At 56.6% G+C, this 17,588-nt stretch overlaps 6 protein-coding genes across 6 annotated transcripts; 4 read left to right on the top strand and 2 right to left on the bottom strand.

Annotated features, from left to right (window-relative positions):
- Positions 1-1,895: 1,895 nt before the first annotated feature.
- HRG_10251 (PIF1-like helicase domain-containing protein) lies at positions 1,896-6,920 on the top strand (the record flags this gene model as incomplete). Its single annotated transcript, XM_044868722.1, has 10 exons — positions 1,896-2,019; positions 2,094-2,143; positions 2,564-2,889; positions 2,984-3,428; positions 3,664-4,321; positions 4,387-4,991; positions 5,061-5,932; positions 6,236-6,341; positions 6,414-6,488; positions 6,561-6,920. 10 exons carry the CDS (start codon positions 1,896-1,898, stop codon positions 6,918-6,920), a joined length of 3,621 nt encoding a protein of 1,206 aa, XP_044716077.1.
- Positions 6,921-9,519: 2,599 nt separating this feature from the next.
- Positions 9,520-10,113, top strand: HRG_10250 (lysM domain-containing protein; the record flags this gene model as incomplete). Its single annotated transcript, XM_044868721.1, has 1 exon — positions 9,520-10,113. One exon carries the CDS (start codon positions 9,520-9,522, stop codon positions 10,111-10,113), a length of 594 nt encoding a protein of 197 aa, XP_044716076.1.
- Positions 10,114-10,632: 519 nt separating this feature from the next.
- HRG_10249 (PCI domain-containing protein) lies at positions 10,633-13,361 on the bottom strand (the record flags this gene model as incomplete). The annotated part of the gene is made up of 4 exons (XM_044868720.1): positions 10,633-11,895; positions 11,955-12,524; positions 12,576-12,934; positions 13,007-13,361. The coding sequence occupies 4 exons, from the start codon at positions 13,359-13,361 to the stop codon at positions 10,633-10,635; spliced, it is 2,547 nt and encodes an 848-aa protein (XP_044716075.1).
- Positions 13,362-14,076: 715 nt separating this feature from the next.
- Positions 14,077-14,618, top strand: HRG_10248 (iron-sulfur cluster biosynthesis domain-containing protein; the record flags this gene model as incomplete). Its single annotated transcript, XM_044868719.1, has 2 exons — positions 14,077-14,190; positions 14,247-14,618. 2 exons carry the CDS (start codon positions 14,077-14,079, stop codon positions 14,616-14,618), a joined length of 486 nt encoding a protein of 161 aa, XP_044716074.1.
- Positions 14,619-14,912: 294 nt separating this feature from the next.
- On the bottom strand, positions 14,913-15,971 carry HRG_10247 (ribosomal protein l30p/L7e domain-containing protein; the record flags this gene model as incomplete). The annotated part of the gene is made up of 4 exons (XM_044868718.1): positions 14,913-15,372; positions 15,428-15,594; positions 15,771-15,860; positions 15,921-15,971. 4 exons carry the CDS (start codon positions 15,969-15,971, stop codon positions 14,913-14,915), a joined length of 768 nt encoding a protein of 255 aa, XP_044716073.1.
- Positions 15,972-16,725: 754 nt separating this feature from the next.
- Positions 16,726-17,386, top strand: HRG_10246 (ribosomal protein s11 domain-containing protein; the record flags this gene model as incomplete). The annotated part of the gene is made up of 4 exons (XM_044868717.1): positions 16,726-16,789; positions 16,864-16,936; positions 17,016-17,176; positions 17,235-17,386. The coding sequence occupies 4 exons, from the start codon at positions 16,726-16,728 to the stop codon at positions 17,384-17,386; spliced, it is 450 nt and encodes a 149-aa protein (XP_044716072.1).
- Between the last annotated feature and the right edge of the window lie 202 nt (positions 17,387-17,588).

Here is a 17,588-nt window from a genome sequence, read left to right as displayed (position 1 = left end):
CGACCAAAGCCTCTCTAGCTCGCCCCTTTTGCACCCGAATAAGTTCCGGGTCAGCTCAAAGTCCTCGTCTCTAAGTATTGAGTTCCTGCTGAGATACTTAGACACTGACTGACCGGTTCGTGGGTTATAAAGTGGGAAATTAGACTTAACATTGTCGAATTATCTATATCCTAGTGTGATGCCAGCGCCTCATATTTCTTTGGGCCAGCTCATCAAATGATACATAGGTAGAATGTCTTCTGCCTTATAACTGGCATCGACGATAGTTCGGTCCCCGCCGCCTGGATGCTCAGCAATAATGCCGTACAGCCAGTCTCTTACTCTACGGAATGCAACATTTTTCATCAGTGAAATTGTTGACAGACTCACCGAATCGCGGGCCTCGTGCTCACCTAGACTTATAAACAGCGTTGCCCAGAATCTCCCGCGGGGCTTTCACAATGATCAAGAGGGACTTAAATCATACCCAGCTCTTACCTCGGTGTGGAGCCCAACTGCTTCGAGATCCTCCAAGCGGATGACAAAGGTGGGAACTGCTGTGTCGTAGTCTAAGTTACTTCAGTTAGCTAGGCTTCTAAGTGGCTTCGGAGATGCATAGCGGTAGCTTACCGATAGCTGAGATTTCTAAACGGGAGGCAAATGCTCCTGGGGCAGGGATCACTAGGGAACTAAATAGCGCTAGGAATTTATGGAACGTAGTGATCATCATGAGGATGCAGAGCTAGTCCTATGCGGGCGGGCGGCAAGGACATAGTCCGCGCGCGAGGCTGACTAATAGAGGCCTAGGGCGGCTCTCAGGCATAATTATGTCATCAACCGAACTTGTTGACGCGGGCTTTATAGCCGACGAGACTAGATAGCCAGCGACTATAAGAACGAGCATAAGAGGGTACAAAAGTGGGGCTATCGTAGTGTGGGGAAGGGTCAGCTGAGCTACCTACTACGTACTCCCATAGCACCCACCCCTTCGGTCAGCCGAGGTGACGTATCTCTAGATTATTCAGCCGAAGGCTGACTCTACATCAATCCATAAGTTTCCCGAATAATGAGGGTTTGGTGCAGACAGGGGTCAATAAGTTTCCCGAGTTCTGATTGGCCCGAATTTTGTATGGACGGCCGCAAAACGTGCAACAATTGGATAACGGCTGCAAAAATGTGGGACTAGGTGTCTGTGGCCCGTAGCAACCCTGGTTTGTTTACTTGCGCGTCGCCTTGACGTGGAAACTTCGTTGAAGCAACGCGTCTTGATGCGTGGTTCGCGAAGTACTGAGTCCTAAGTCTACTCCCTCAAGGGCTTCAAGATGGACTTGATTTCCATCGTCTGTGCCCGCTGTGGCGAGGAGAAACCGGCGGGTGACTTCGTCAGCAAACGGAAGTCTGTTTGGAAGACCAAGAACTGCCTCGCCTGTCGTAGTCAGTGCAATTCTCATGTCAGCTCCGTCTTCCTCACTCCGTAAGGCCATTCAACGCTAACTAAATGAAGAACTCCAGATCCAGAGGCGCGACCCTGACGTTGAGGAATCTCGCCGCCCGTCCTTCCTTAGCCGAGAGACCTGCTCCGAAGAGAACTGAAGGGAATGCTGGTCTATCGCCTTGCAACGAGAGATCCGGAACCCGGCCCACATCGCCAGAGAAGCTACGGCAACTTCATACAACTAGGAGGTTATTCGGAGAGCCAAAGAGCCAGCCCCAGGTAGTGCTTGGGACGCCAATTCCACCAACCCAACAGAGCTCGCGGCTCTTCCGGACTCTTGCTCCCTCCCCCACCGTACAGCCAACGACCCATCCGATCGCCTCAGATTCTAGTCCGTTTACTGTACGAAGCATCAGCATAGCCGACAAAGATTACTCTTACCTAGCGTCTAGGTTCCACAAAGGTGGGAAGCACTCACAAGATGATGCCTCCAAGACTGGGGCGAGGGCCAAGCAGGCCGCTATCCAGCGCGGCCACCGTTCACGGCGTCGTGCAGGAGATTGTGTCACCGACTCCCACAATATCCCAACTCGGCGTCTTTAAAGGTTCGGAGGTTCCTGGAGAAGATATCCTTGCGCTGTGCTCGCAGTGGTTTGTTTGCGCTAACCACGGAACGTAGGTGCGAGTCAAGATCGACCGCAGCTGATTGGGCTTCCAGATGGGGATGAGGTAAGGAGGGAAGGACATGACAGCGGCCAGTTCTCTGAGTCCGATATTGACGCTGAGGACTACTTCAACTTGCTGCTTTCACCCGCTCGACCTCGCCGGTACCTCAAACAATTAGGGGTGGAGCCCGATTCCGATCTAGGGGACGAAGACGAGGACAGCGATGATGATTACGTGGATGGAAGCCCTCTTCGCCATCGCATGCGGCAGCCTTCGGCACAGCCAAGGCGTGGCGGCCGTGGTCCTGCCCCAGGTACAGGAGGGCGGCCGAGACAATCTCGAAGGCAAACTCGACCGTTGAGGCCGCCACGACGTGTTCGGAGCCCGGTAATGATTCCACCTGAACAGTCGGCGGTATTTCACGCACAAGATCCGGCGTGGAATGGCGACCTCGACGCTTGCGCCTTGACTGACCGTGACAAGACCACCCTCCGCGAGTTCTGGACAAAGCTGGACAATGACCAAATGCAGTTTTGCAGTCGATGCCAAGAGAGTTGGTTTCAGATGAATATCGATACCGACGGCATTTGTGCGCGTTGCTATCGAAAGGATGCGAAACGCGGCCCCCGCGAGCCGTATTTCTTCTCTGCGGATAATCAGCTCGACTTTGGCCCTGTGTCGGCCCGGTTGCCCGAGCTTACGCCTACCGAAGAGTCGTTGATTGCTCGCGTTCACGCCCACGTCAACATTATGCTTGTGCGAGGGCAGCAGTACAAATATCGGGGCACGTCGTTCACTTCCTCCGCGAGGTTGGCTTAGTGTACAACCAGCTCCGCTGTTGCCGCAGGAGTTGAACACTGTATTATTACGGCCTGCCAATACGTCGTCCCACGCCAATCTTAGCCGGCAATTCACCCGCCAGTTCCGTGTGCGCCGCCAGGCGGTTGTGATATGGCTCAACTACCTGCGGCGCCATCATCCTGGCTATCGATGCATCGTTATCGACGAAGAGCGGCTGAGCCAACTGCCTGAGAATGGCAATATCCTGGATGCAATACCCCAAAGTCAGGTGGAGGCTGCCGATGTTGGACCCGAGGAAGATCACGAGGCAGAGCCTGACCTAGAGGACGAAGCTGCGGTGCCGGACCTTTTGGCCAAGGACACGGAGCTCGATGCTCTGCGGGCTATTCTCACTAGAGAATCAGAAGCTGATGCAGAGCTTCCCACGAACGTCCAGGCTCGGCCGCAACACGAGTTGCAGCTCCCGAATATACGGCACACGCCAATAAACGAGTTCAATCGCTCTCATGCCCTTCTCTCCTTGGCCTTTCCTGCCTCTTTCCTGACGGTAGAGCTGACTTTGTTGAGCCTCGATTACGCTCCATTGATTACAAGGATTACATTGAGCACGCGATGCGTTGGCATGACGGGCGTTTTGCCCGCCACCCGACCTTCCGCTTCGTCGCATTCAACACTCTAATGCGGTCACAGGCACGTACACGGTCCAAGTTCTTTGTGAAGCAGCACGATGGCACTCATGAAGCGCTCACAAGAGAGCGGCTTGTTCAGGCGCTCCAGCACAGCGAGGACCCGAGGCGCAGGCGCTGATCAACTCGATCACAAGACACGCAGTGTCTATTCGCGGTACACGCCCCTTCTGGAACAAAAAGAGGCAGGACCTGGAGGCTTATGCCTATAACCTTGGCTGTCCTGCTGCATTCATCACATTTAGCCCGGCAGATCTGCACTGGCGGAGTCTCTACCAACACATGCCCCGATATGAAGAATGGCTGGCCGCATCCGAGTCGGAGAGGATGGCTCTATCCCGCCAGTTATTGCGGCAGAACCCTCACATTGCAGCTTTCCACTTCTACCGCCGATACTGCTTCTTTCGGGATATCGTGTTAAGGAAGAAGTTCAACGTCACGGATTACTGGGATCGGTATGAATGGCAGGGCCGTGGTAGCCCGCACAACCATGGCCTGTACTGGATGGAGGATTGCCCCGGGACCGACATGGAGGACGAAGCCGCTCGTGAGGTATTCGCACGCACGTGGGGATTTCACATCACCGCTATCAACCCCGAGCCGAGTAGGACTGTGCCTCAAGGTGAGGGTAATCCCCTGAGCGCGGATCCGCTGGGCACGGAGATGACGTTCTTGCGGCTCTCGCAAATTGTCAACCGCTGCCAGCGTCACAAATGCAATACCACGTACTGCTTGCGCGTCAGAAAGCGAACGGGCGATCTAGCGAGGACATGGAGGCGGCTGCTGCAGATATCGAGGCTGCAAATGCGGCCAATCCAGAGAGGGAGTGCCGCTTTGACTTCCCTCGCGCCTTGCGGGAGCTGGCCGCAGTTATGAGGAAGGAAGGAAGGTCGTACTTCGTCTTCGAGGCGGCCCGGAACGACAGCCTCATGAACCATTTCAATCCTGCTATTGTCCTAGGCTGGCTGGCCAATATCGACATATCTCCTTGCACCAGCTTACAGGCGGTTATTACGTACGCTGCGAAGTACTGCAGCAAATCTGAGAAGAAGACCGAGCCATACTGCAAGCTGGCCGACCAGGTGTTGCCACACACAGCGCACCTTCAGCCCCTGCTCTCCTTCTCCTCTCGCCTTATGAATAAGCTGATTGCCGAGAGGGATTACTCGGCGCAAGAGATTTCCCACCTGCTGCTCAACATCCCTCTGCAGGAAGGTACGCGGATGGTGGTGTACGTCGACTGCCGCCCGTTGGAGCATCATGCGCGGTCGTACCGCGTCGACGATGATGTCAATGAGACTGTCGGCAGCTACCAGAAATATCTGGAGAGAAATGGTCAGCATGAACGAGTAACCTACCTTGAGTACCTTCAGTCGTACAATCTCAAGACGTGGAGGATACTCTGTGCGAACGCGAAGAAGAGGGTCCTGTCTTACTTCCCTCGGTACCGGCCGGAGGCTTCTCCCCAGTTTAATGACTTCTGCCGTGTCAAGTTGATGATGGTCCATCCGCATCGCTACCCAGAGGAGTTGCTCACTGTGGGCGGGCAGCGGTTCGAATCTTTCGCGGCCGCGTACCAATACTGCCGACAGCAGCACCATTCCCATGAGGACGACCATTACGGAGAGCCAGGAGCAAAGGAACTGAGGGCAGAGGACGATCAGTTTGAGCTGGAGGAGCATGTGGATCCCGTTGTGGAAGAAGATTGGCATGAACTCGCCCGCATGCTGCCGGATCATCCGCTGGGGGAAGAGGACATCGACATACTCGGCCGCCGAGACCTCGATGTGAATTATGATTGGACTCCCCACGTTGGACGGTATACCGACAGTGGCATTCTGACCGGCGACTACTGGAAGCAGCGCAAAGCGGAGAACCCCATGTCCCTTGAGGTGGATGATCAACCCTTGGATGCTCGCGATTCCCTAAATCCGGAGCAGCGTCTAGTGTACGACACGGTCATGGACCACTTTCTGACCCAGCACGCTTCCCAGCTGCTGCTCCACGCAGATGGCGGAGGCGGCACCGGCAAGTCATACCTCATTAACATACTCTCCGCCCACCTCGAAGCCGCCGCAGGCGGGAGGGGAACGCCTGTTTGGCGTGCCGCTCCCACAGGCGTTGCGGGAAATCAGATTTCGGGCACTACCTTGCACTCCCTGTTGCATCTCCCAATCAACAAAGACTTCAAGCCCCTGTTAGCGATTGACAAGGCTCAGCTCCAGAAGAAGCTTAAGGATGTCAAGTACCTGATCATTGATGAGAAGAGCATGCTAGGACTGCGTCAACTATCATGGATCGATGACCGTCTCCGCGAGGCGTTCCCGAATCGGAATGAGGAATTCTTTGGCGGCCTGAATATCCTGTTGGTTGGCGACTTCTTTCAACTTCCCCAGTGCTGCAGAAGCCGCTTTATTACGACAAGGAAGTGCAGGAGTAGAGATCAAGGGCCGGAACGCATATCGGCGCTTCGACAAGACGGTCTTCTTAAATGTTGTCCAGCGTCAGCGTGGTGACGACCAGGAGGCATTTCGCACGGCCCTCGGGGCGACTGCACCAACTATCCAGGAGTCCTGGAAGCTCCTCTCCAGTCGTGTACAGGCGAAGCTAGACGATCGGGAGGTTGCCAAGTTCGACAACGCCTTACGGGTGTACGCCACGAAGACAGGGTCAACGAGTTCAACCACTACCACCTCGACCGCCTCGGCCGGCCTGTCATCCAGGTAATGGCCAAAAACGTAGGCCCTGGCGCCGCGGCAGCGCCTGATGACAAGGCGGGCAACCTTGCGAAGCAGATCCCCATATGCATTGGCTCCCGTCTGATGCTGACGTCCAACCTTTGGCAGCCAGTTGGCCTCTGCAACGGCGCTCGTGGCACAGTTCACGATATCGGCTGGGCACCTGGGGCCGACCCCATCCAAGTCCCTCCTGCGTTATCATGATGGAGTTTGACAAATACAGCGGACCGGTATTCCTGACCACCCTGATGGCAGGAAGATTGTGCCGATTCTCCCAGTGGAGAGGACTTCCTCATCGGAGCCACTCTCTGCACTCGCACCCAGTTTCCTCTGATCGTATGCTATGCAATTACCGTGCACAAGTCACAAAGCATCACCGAGGACATGGTCGTTACAGATCTGTCCTGCCGAGACTTCCAGACTGGTTTAAGCTACGTGGCCGTCTCACGCGTGAAGACGCTGCAGGGTCTGATGCTGGATGCGCCGTTTGACCGCAATCACCTGACTTACGCGTCTCCACCCGAGGGCATCAAAATGAAGATGAGGGATCAGGAGATCCGCAGACGACAGGTTCTTACTCGGAACCCCTACGAGACATACCACGGGCCAGCGTAACTCCAGGTGACGCAACTCGCATTAGAAATACTGCCGAAAATATCCGTGGGCGTAGATAAGGTAACAATTACATGCTTGTAGATGATTTGACTGCTCGGTGATTGACCGCTTGGCCCGTTGGCCCGCGGACTCGCAGCCTTCGGCTGATTGTACGCCTTGCACAACCGCTCTAAACTGCAAGGCGTGACGTAGTATTTTAAAAAGATAAAAAGAGTAGGCAACCGAAACAGAGAGCGCATGCTCGCCATAATAAGCGACCTCCCTTGGTTGGGACTCGTACGCATATAAGAGTGGGATCTGCTCTAGACCTCTCGAGGCAGGGAGTCTCGGAGTTATGGTTAACCGTAAAGGCCCCCTTTGTACAGCATAAACAAGACCAGAAACACAATTTAGGGGACATACTCCGCTGCCGTGGCCCCGACTGGAAGGAGGGTTTTCTGAGTGGAACAAGGACGTGACTGAAAGTTACTCTTCTGCGACAAGGGGAGCAAGGAATCCTGCCCTGGGCATCAACTCTTGGTGCGGCCGCAGTCAGCTGACGGGCAGGCGAGCGACTGGTTTTAATACCCACTCGGAGGGAGCGACAAAGGCAGACGATACATTCATAGGACAACGTGGGGTTTTACCAGCACATTGTAGTCGGAGACGTGTCACTGGAGTTTTAAAAGGGTTGAAGCACCCGTCATTCCGTTTACTCTTTGTCTTTCGCTGCACTGCGTGCAATTTTTTTTTGTGTTCTCGTGTCTACGGCCCTCGTTTGGAGCAATACGGCGTCTTTTCTTTCGATACTTCACTTTAATCTTTTCGGAGAGAAGTGTTCCTCGTTCTACAGTATATACTTTTCCATCCTGCCTAAATATTCGTGAGAATCCGACACTTCCCCGCTGGCATTAACTCTAACACGGCGTGTTGTGCAGAGTTGTGCATGACCAGTTAAACTGACAGTCGTCATAGAGTAGACTAACAGTGTATTTTCTGTCTGCTTCTACTATAGGTATCATAGTGACGGCGGGAAGCCTCACGGTCTATGCTCTAGACTCTCGGGAGGATTCGGCTTATGAGTCCTGTGGTGCTCTCTTAGACCGCGGCAGCCTTTTTGCTCTTTTCGCTCTTTTCGCGCATGCATCAGGGGTCAAGGACTACCTAGCCTCTGTGGCTATGGCCGATCTCGTTTCTGCGGATGCTTTTACTCGCTGTCCCATCTGGTTGATGGAGGCTTGTATTTCACGGTTGGTGCGCCAAGTGGGTGAGCTATTGGGTGACATGCCTTCTCATTTCATTTGGGTTGATTTACGGCCGGGCTCAGTGGAGCAGCGGGCAAACATGGCGGCGTTACAGATTCCTAAGGCCATTGTCCTCGAGAGGGCCATCCTTGACCGATTCTATGTGGCCCTTGCGATGTGCACGGCTGATGGTTGTCCCGAAGGGCATCAGCTTCTGTCTTGGCAGCTGGCAGAGCAGTTTTATACTTATTCTGCGAGCTAGAACTTTCCGGGTCCGACTGGTCGTTCTTTAACGCGGCTAGCTTTAGTCAAGGCCAGCGCGAGTCTTTAGCCTTATAGTTTAGCTTGCATACGTTGACTATAGTGGCGCCGCGCGCGTATTGTCGGTAGCACCGATTGTGAAAAGTAGATATAAGACGTGTTACATAAGGTAGATGGCAGAGTCAAGGAAGGGGTTCTTAGTAGGACAGTATTGGTAGAATCTCTCCTAAGCCAGTTGTCGCGATAGCCTCGCGCTCTTTCAAATCTATAACGGAGACTGCATGCACCCCTTGTCCTGCACTTATACTCTATATAGTCGTATGCATTAATTACAAGGGCTGTTGTGCTCACAACGTCCTCGCCGGCCGAGGGCACCCAGAGGAGACTCCCTCCGACCCAGGAGGACCGGTAAATCCAGCCGTATTGCAGGATGGTGAGGTATACCGTTGAGGACGCGGGCAGGGCTATTCACTTGGACCCCCGGGAGACCCACAGTTAGTACCGTCTCCGCCGTCGGCGGCGAAGCCATCCACCTATAGCCGGCGGCGGGGGCGGCGGAGAACGACCCTGACGCCAGCCAGACAGAAGCACAGCAGGCAAAGCTGGCCGTCTTCCACGCATTCTGCACTGCATTCGACCAGGCGGCCGCCCAGTTCACCTCGGGCCACGCGCTTCACTTCGCCGAGGACTTTTCGCGCGGCTTCAGCTAATGAATGGGACGACGCGCTCAACGGCCCGACCTTTGGAGGTGGCTCGCCCGAGGCGCCTATGCATGGCTCCCGCAGCGCGGACCACCTCGCCGGAGCAAGACCCGCAGTTTCCTTGGAGTCTAGAGGGACCGAGGCATGCCGTGACCATGATTAAACCATGATTCAACGCCCTTTGCCCATTGCGCGAAGCCAGAGACGCAAATAGCTTTGAAACACGTACGTGTACCAAGTACGTGCGCTGACTCGCGCCTCCTTCGTCTCCCATCTTGTCCATCCCCATCCGATCCCCCCGCCTTCTCCCCATTCCCTCTCCATCTTCCCCGTTCAACCTCCAACCTCTCGTCCCGCGTCCCGACGCGTCCAACAACTCACCACCGTCAAAGGAAGCCACACGGGTCTGCAGCCATGCCCAGCCGCTACTCGCACCTCGACTCCGACGACGAGCGCCTGCCCGACGGCATGACGCGCGTCGCCTACGACGCCGACACCCAGGTCTACACCTTTCGCGATGCCGCCGACGGCAGCTACTGGGAGGGCGCCCCCGGCTGCCAGTACGGCCAGCTGACCCGCGTCTCCGGCCCCTCGCCGCCGCCGCGTCGCTCCGGCTACAACGATGACGACGACGACGACGACGACGACCTCGAAGACATCCGAGACCCTTTCCTCCCAGGCTCCTCCGCCTCCGCCAAGGATCCCCCGCACATCTCGTGGCGCCACGACCTCATGCCGCTGCTCAACTTTGGCCTCCTTGTCGGCGTCTCCCTCCTCCTGCTCTTCTGGTACCTGCACCGCGCCGCCGCCTCGGCCGAGCAGCAGCAGGACACGCCCCTGGTCCCCGTCTGCGCCGCCGGCGACGCCCCCGTCCCCATCCACAAGGGTGACACTTGCTGGGACATGGCCGAGGCAAGGGGCATTGCCCTTGAAGTCCTCCTGGCGCACAATGGGCCAATCGACTGCGACCGCCTCGTCATCGGCTCCCAGCTCTGCCTGCCCGAATGAAGTCGACGTTCCTTGGGAACCGCTCCCCTCGCATCTTGCTTACAGAAGGTTTATGCACGCCTCCCCTAGGCCATCTCAGTTCGGCCGGTGACCACGACGACACTCTGCCCCCCCCGAACCCTTGTGCGGGCCACACACCACTCAAAGTCGAGCCAGGCTGCGTGCTCCACCACACAAACAGCTTCCCGTCCCTCGACAAAGGCGGGCATACACATTGGCCAAGTACGGTTCGAGTGAATAAGGAAGCAGTTGGAGTGCAAAAAGACGTCGGACAATGACGGCCATTCTATGTAACCTATCTTTTCCTCTCCCTCGTGTCGTCCGCATGGACGCAGCCTGGGAAAACAGGACACCAAGCGAGAATGCCTCGCCTTATTTCTTCTCTCTTCTCGCCCTTTATTGCCTCGTGAAAACGCAACCTTGCACCCCTTGACAAGACTCGAGAAATTTCCCTTCAACTACGTGGCTGCCAGCCAGCCGCAGGGACCAAGAAAATGCGCAACCTCCCTCCCCATCGCCTCAGCCCCTCACGGCTGCACCCAGAGCACCACCGGTAAACTGCGTGCCGCCCGCTTGTCTCTGCGGGTTTCCTCCCCCTCGTCCACCTCCGCGGCCCCCGCGGTGGCCCGACCTTGCTCCTCCGCGACCGCGTCCACCTTGGCGCTCAAAGGCATTCGCCGTGCCTTGCGTCCGCTGCTCCAGCGTGCGCTCGTTGGTCTCGATGAGAGCGCTGGCCTTGTCCGAAAGCGTGAGCGCCAGGGACTGCAGGCGGCTGAGCTCGACGCCCTTGCGGAAGATGACGGTCGACGTCACCTGGTCCAGCGACGCCGCCAGCTCCTCGTGACTGATCATCTTGCTGACCACGGCCGCCACCTTGGCGGGCTCCAGCTCAAACATCTGCCCGAGCGTGCTGAGGGCCAGTGTGTCGTAAAAGGGCGCGTAGGTGAAGAGATAGGTCCGGAGGCCCTCCTCCTGGATCTGCTTCGAGAGCATCGTCTTGATCTCCTCGGCGTTGGGCATCAACTCCCAGATCTTGATGCTGTGGATAAAGTTGATCGACTTCCTCCACTCGCCCGCAGCCAGCGCTTTGGACGCCTGCATCACGTGGTCGCGCGTGTTCTCCGGAGGGCCCGTGAAGATTTGCCTCTCGTGGTACTCGAGCATGCGGCGATACGTCTTGCTGATGATGCGCTTCCTGACGTCGGGAGACGACCCTGTCTGGGCCAGCAGAGGAATCTCCAAGAGCATGCTGCACGTCAGGTACACGCACTCCAGCAGCTCCAGGTTGATGTGCATGTGGAAGGGCAGCTGTCGCTGCTTCTCCAGCCGCTCCTGTTCGGGAGACACCTGGTTGTATCGCTGCATCATGACGCCCTGGGCGAGCAGCTCCTTTTGCCGACCACTGCCGCAAATCTCCTGCAGGGTATTTTGCGCATCGTACACCAGGCCCTTGCGGAAGGCGCAGAGCCCAACTTGTACCAGCGTCCGGTTGTACAGGATCTGGCTGAGGACGTCAAAGTTGGGGATGTTTTCCTGCAAGTGCGACATGAGCATCATGTCGCGGGCCTTGTAGTACTCGCCGTGGAGCGCAAGGAAGTACACTTGGCACAGCATGGCTCGGGCGCGAATAATGCCTTCGCTGTTGCTGAAGAGGTAGTTGCAGAGAACGTCGACCAGGTCGCTGGCTTCCTGGACCTTGGCGCGGGGGGTGATGACGGACTCGACCTTGTCACCGGCCGCCTTCCACGAGTTCTCCTCGAACGTCTTGACGACCTGCGCCGGCTGTTGCAAAATGTCAGCAAGAGTCTCATTTTCGAAGGGCTGCCCTGGGGAATGCTTGCCTTGAAATAGACGTGCTCTAGACGCCGCATGACAATGCGGTTAACGCTGTCTTGGGGAATCTGCAGAGACTCGTCCGTACGTAGGTACTCGTAGTACAAGAGGCCACGGAAGATGATGTTGTACAGCGCACCCTCGTCCTGCAGGCGCTCGATGTACTCGGAGGTGTGAGGGTCGATGCTCTGCAGCGAGCGGGCGAGCTCGTCGTCCAGCCGCTCGACATAGGAGACGATGCTGCCGGAAACCTTGATATACTTTTCGCCAGGCTGCAGGGTCGGCGGCTTCTCGTCGTCGTCCCACTCCTCGGCGTTCTCGACGACCACGTAATCGTGGTTGGTGTCGAGAATCTTGAGGAGCATGTACAGCTCCTTCTCGGCAGATTTCCATTGCTCCAGCGGCATGGTGTTTGACGTGCCGGAACCGAGGTCGAAGCGGGCCGAGACGAGGGTGAGCAGGACGCGGATTTGCTGGTACGGGGTGTTGGCAATTTCGTTGAGCTTCTCCATGACCTTGATCTGTTCCAGGCGGTCTGTGTTCTTCTTGCCACGGGTCTCCATAATGGTCCGCAGGTGCTTGAAGATGCTCTCAGGGGTGTACTGCAGGGTCCGCCCACCTTTGCCGACCGTGGCAAAACCCTCGTCGTCGATTTCCTCCGGGGCGGCTTCGACCTCGAACTTGGGCATTTTCTTGGGCTTGGAGGCGGCCGCCTCCTCCTCTTCGTCGTCGGACTCCATGTAGTCATCTTTGTCCTCCCGGTACGCGTCGATATGGGTCTGATACTCCTTGTTGGTCTTCTTGATCTTCTGCTTGACGGCGTTAAGGGCTCTGGCTTGGGTGGCGTTCATCTTCTTGGGCGTGACTTTTTGCTTCGCCACGGCCTCGTTCATAAAGTCCTCGAGTTCGGCAATGATGCGGATGTAAGGCTTGGGGGTCTTGCCGGCGTCCTGTAGTTTGGCGACTTGCCGGTTGAGCTTGTCGAATTCTGTTTCCAACAGTTAGTCATTCTCACTTGCTCACTTCCTATTCACGCAGTATAGTTCGTTCCGCGGCATACCGGTAGAAATGAGGGTCCAGTCGCCGTTCTTCTGGCCATTCTCAATCTGTTTGATGGACGCTTCGAGCTCGTCCAAGCGCTTGTCCTTGGCGCTCTTGACTTTGTCTCGAACCTCCTCGTCACTGTCGTCGCTATCCGAGTCGGCATCTTTCAAGAACTTGCTCGCGCCCTTGATGCCACCGCCCTCGTCGTCGCTGGAGTCGTCGCTGTCGTCGGAGGCATCCTCGTCAGAGTCCTCATCCGAATCGGCCTGGTTGACGTCCTTGTCCTCCTCCTCCTCGCCGGAGTAGAGCTCCTCCTCGTCGCTGGAGGAGTCGGTAGAGCTGTCATCTCCGCCACGGAAGAATCGAGACATTTTGACAATGGTTTCCCTCGACACCGATTCCTGAGTTGGCTCGAAACGGGACTGTCGCGATGATGCGCGGGGTTGATTCGACGATGACAAGAGGTCAAAAATTTGATATTTTGGTGGGAGGTGGGGCGTGTGACTAGACTGGTGGCTAAGCGAAAGGTACCTCTGCATGTATAGCCACTGTGCTGGACACTTGTAGGTACGAGGACTCGCCGCTCGTTTGCCCCATGCTTGATGTCCCTGCAGCGTACCCTTACCTTACCTCATCCATACCTTGCTCTCCGGAGATACGGGGCATCCGAACGGACTCCAACTGCGTGTGCCAGAGGTGTTCCGGCTGCGCTGCTTACATCAGACTCCCTCAGCCAATGGAGGTCGCAGCGATTGCTAGTTGTCAGAACGGCTCGGATGGCGTGAGCAGTTCGCCGTGATCTTCGCCCCCGACCTCGTAGCAGAACCACAAACCACCCATGACACCGTCGTTATGACGATATTTCGCTGTCCGCGCGGCATGTCGGCCGCCCGGTCGTTTGTTCAAATCGCCAGTCGAGGCTATTCTGTCACCGCAGCTCCGTCGCCTGTCCCCCTCGACTTTTTGGTTCCACGGGGAGCCGGCTCGCCCTCGGCTGGACGGACAATGAGCGCATCGGCTCGACACTCGAGCCGTAAGAGCTTGGCGCATTCGAGGACTACGAGGAGCTTGCCGCAACGACCCCAGATGCGGAGCTTCGCAGCTTCGGCCCGCCACCACGCCACAAGATTCGCGTTGAACCCGAGGAAGGACGACGATGGCAACGACATGATGCTGGAGATTACTCCTCGAGCCGCCAAGGTAAAGTCCCCTAACTACCCTCTTACGAGAGCTGCGCTGATAGCGGGCATGGCCAGCGATTGTCCGAGATCATGGAAAAAGACGACAACCCCAATCTCGCCTTGCGCATCCAGGTCGAAAGCGGCGGCTGCCACGGCTTCCAATACCTCATGAACCTCGTCACAATACCGGGAAAGGATGCGCAGGAGTGGTCGTCTGTCGTGAGCGAGGACGACTCGATTTTCCAATACTACCCCGACGATGCCGACCCCAACTCAGGGTCGCGAGATGGCCCGAGGATAATACTTGACGAGCCTTCTCTGGAGCTTCTCAAGGGCAGCAAAGTCGACTTCACCATGGAGCTCATCGGCTCGCAATTCAAGATTGTCGACAATCCCTACGCGACGAGCAGTTGTGGCTGTGGTACTAGCTTCGACATAAAGATGTAGCAAAAACAATAGGCCGGGAAGAATTTGCCAGCGAGGCCCACTCCGTTTGTTCATGTGGTCCATAGTGTTTACGCACAGCCTAGCATTTGCTCCAAGGAAGTGTGACTACGCATACGCGGGCGTTGTAGATACAATATACAGCGGCACAAATCACGTCACAGGGCACTCACGCAATCATGGAAGCTCTGGTGTCATTCAAGGAATCAATTTCCACAAAACATTGCCGTGATACCAACGCCGAGCCACCATGCATTTTGTTCCAACCAGACCCAACAAGCCGATCCGTGAAATTTTTTAGTTCATCTGGCGGATGAGGCCGTTGATGGCCTCCTCGCGGTTGCCCAGGTCACCGCCCTCAATAAAGTGCTTGAACTTGCGGGGACGGAACCCGCCAGTGGGGTTGCTCAGCTTGAAGGGCCACAGGAAGTTGGACGCCTGCTTGAAGTTGGGGCCGACGGTGTAGATCTCGTGGATCAGGTCCTCCATGCAGACCATGCCATACTTGCCGAGGTTCTCCTCGATGATGGAGTTGTCGGTCAGGGCAACGCGCTGCTTGTCGATCTTGCCGTAGCCGCGCTTGTAGACGAGCTCTTTGATGGACTTGAGGTTAGGGTAGCCGTAGGCGATCCAAGGCTCGACAATCTTGAGCATCTCAGTGGTAGCTTTGGTGACACGGATGAAAACACCGTTGTTGATCTGCAGAAGACGCAGAAGCTGCAAGGTCTTGCGGGGCTTGGGAGGCATCTTGTTGATACTGCGCGAGTGTCAGTCTCGTGACGAAGCCGGAAGTCTTAACCACGACGACTTACCCCTTGATGCGGACGACAAAGATCAACTTGGACTCGGCGGGGATGTAGGCAGAGTCGTCCTTCTTGGCAACACGGGCCAGGCGGATCTTCTCACGCTCGGCATCGCGGTACTCCTTGACGTACTTCTCGGCACGCTGGAAGACAACCTTGCGTTTCTCCTTGTTGGCCTGTTGAAGGGTCAGCAATTGATCGCCGCCAATGTCGTCATTTCAAGAGCAAGAATCCATTGGACATATCAGACCCGAAAGAAGGTATAAGAATCAACAGCAGAGACACTAGGTCTAGTCGATGCGTAAAATTTACATCATTATGCCATGGGAAGGGAAGAGGGGAAAACACTCACAGCCTTCTTCTTCTCGGTGGCGGCGCTTCGCTCAGCGCGAGCCTTCTCTTGGCTCTTGCGCTTCTTGAGAAGGCTCTCAGGAACCAGGATCTGGTCGTTGGTGGGAACGGTGCTGCAGGCACATCTCGGATTAGTACGGGTCCGGCATACCATGGTATGCAACAGAGCGCCGGGGCGAGAAGTGTAGCTGAAGCGCGACATTCTCGCTTTGGCTGACTCGAGATGAATTTTACCGGTGAGACAGAGGGTCATGATGGTCAAGTTTCCTCGCCAGTCAATCACCCCTCGAGCACTCATCCGACAACGACCCCGAACAGATGTCCAGGATGAAAATAGTTGCGAGCGAGTGCGCATTGCGACCGCTGCGACAACAATGAATTTCAGGGCGACGGTCCAAGCCGTCATCCCCAAGGCCCCGAGCGCCGTCTCTCCATGGCCGAGCTGTGCAACGAGTCTCGACAGTGGAGGGAGGCGCTCAGGAGAGATCGAGCTGGCAGAACGACTGAAAGCCGTCTGCCCAGCCAGAGGACCACGAACAATCTGCCAGTGTCTCGAGACCGGGTTTCGCTGCCCACAGGCGCACGATCAAGGAGGGAGGACATACGTGGCACCCATTTTGGCGACGTCGACTGCGGCGGAGGGCGGTTAGTATTGACGACGGTCGGGGTGTTGAGTGGATGTGGTGAGCTTCAAGAAAGATCAAAAATCCCTCTTCAAGAAGAAAATTGGAAAAATTCGGGCTCCCTTGCCTGGGTGGGGCGGACCACTGGCCCGCTGGGTAGGGTAGGGCTTGGGGCTACAGCGCGCAGTTTTCTCACGCGGGGGTCTTTCTGCCGCCCTCCACCGCCCAAGCCCACTCACCTCATCCAGAACAACTCGCGATAATTCCCGCGAGGCGAGCCCGTGTCTTCACCAGTCTAGTGACGAGAAACCAGGCCGTCGCCACGATCCAAAAATGCCTCCCAAGAAGCCCGCCGCGCCCAAGGAGAACATCTCCCTTGGCCCGTCTGTTCGCGATGGTAAGTTTCCGAGCCATTGAAGTGGTTTCTACGCCTTTCTCGGCAGCTTTCACTGACCGCCTCATGTCTCACAGGCGAGCTCGTCTTTGGCGTTGCTCGTATCTTCGCCTCCTTCAACGACACCTTCGTCCACGTCACCGATCTCAGGTTCGTCTGTCCTCGATGCCGAGATCGAGTCAGCAATGTCCAGCTTGTGACTGCGCAGGCGCTAACGAGCCGTCCTTAGCGGTCGCGAAACCATCGTTCGTGTAACTGGCGGTATGAAGGTCAAGGCCGACCGTGACGAGTCCTCCCCCTACGCTGCCATGCTGGCTGCCCAGGACGTTGCCGCTCGGTGCAAGGACCTGGGCATCAACGCCCTGCACATCAAGATCCGTGCCACTGGTGGTATGTTTGATGCGCCCTGACACGACCCTCATCGGCGGTACTGACAGGAAGCCCTCAGGCAACGGCACCAAGACCCCCGGCCCCGGCGCCCAGTCCGCCCTTCGCGCTCTCGCCCGTGCCGGCATGAAGATTGGCCGCATCGAGGACGTCACCCCCACGCCGTCCGACTCTACCCGCAGAAAGGGCGGTCGCCGCGGTCGCCGTCTCTGATCGTTGGGCGATGGGTTACTTGGATTGGACAGGAGCTTGGCTCTCTGGTTTCTCTGCGACGCGAAAAACGAGGGGAACGGCTTTTGTGCCTGGTCCCCAGTCTACGATGCTCTGCCTGTCCGGATGACGATTTGGTGCCGCAGTAGCTAAGATGTAGATTCGCCCGAAGAAGGCTCATGAACAGCACTCCTTGTCACACATG

Source organism: Hirsutella rhossiliensis, assembly GCF_020360975.1.
Source record: "Hirsutella rhossiliensis strain HR02 chromosome Unknown scaffold00015, whole genome shotgun sequence".
In the NCBI taxonomy this organism is placed as follows: Eukaryota; Fungi; Ascomycota; class Sordariomycetes; order Hypocreales; family Ophiocordycipitaceae; genus Hirsutella; species Hirsutella rhossiliensis.
Note: the sequence above shows the minus strand (reverse complement) of the source record. Positions and strands in the feature narration are given on the sequence as shown.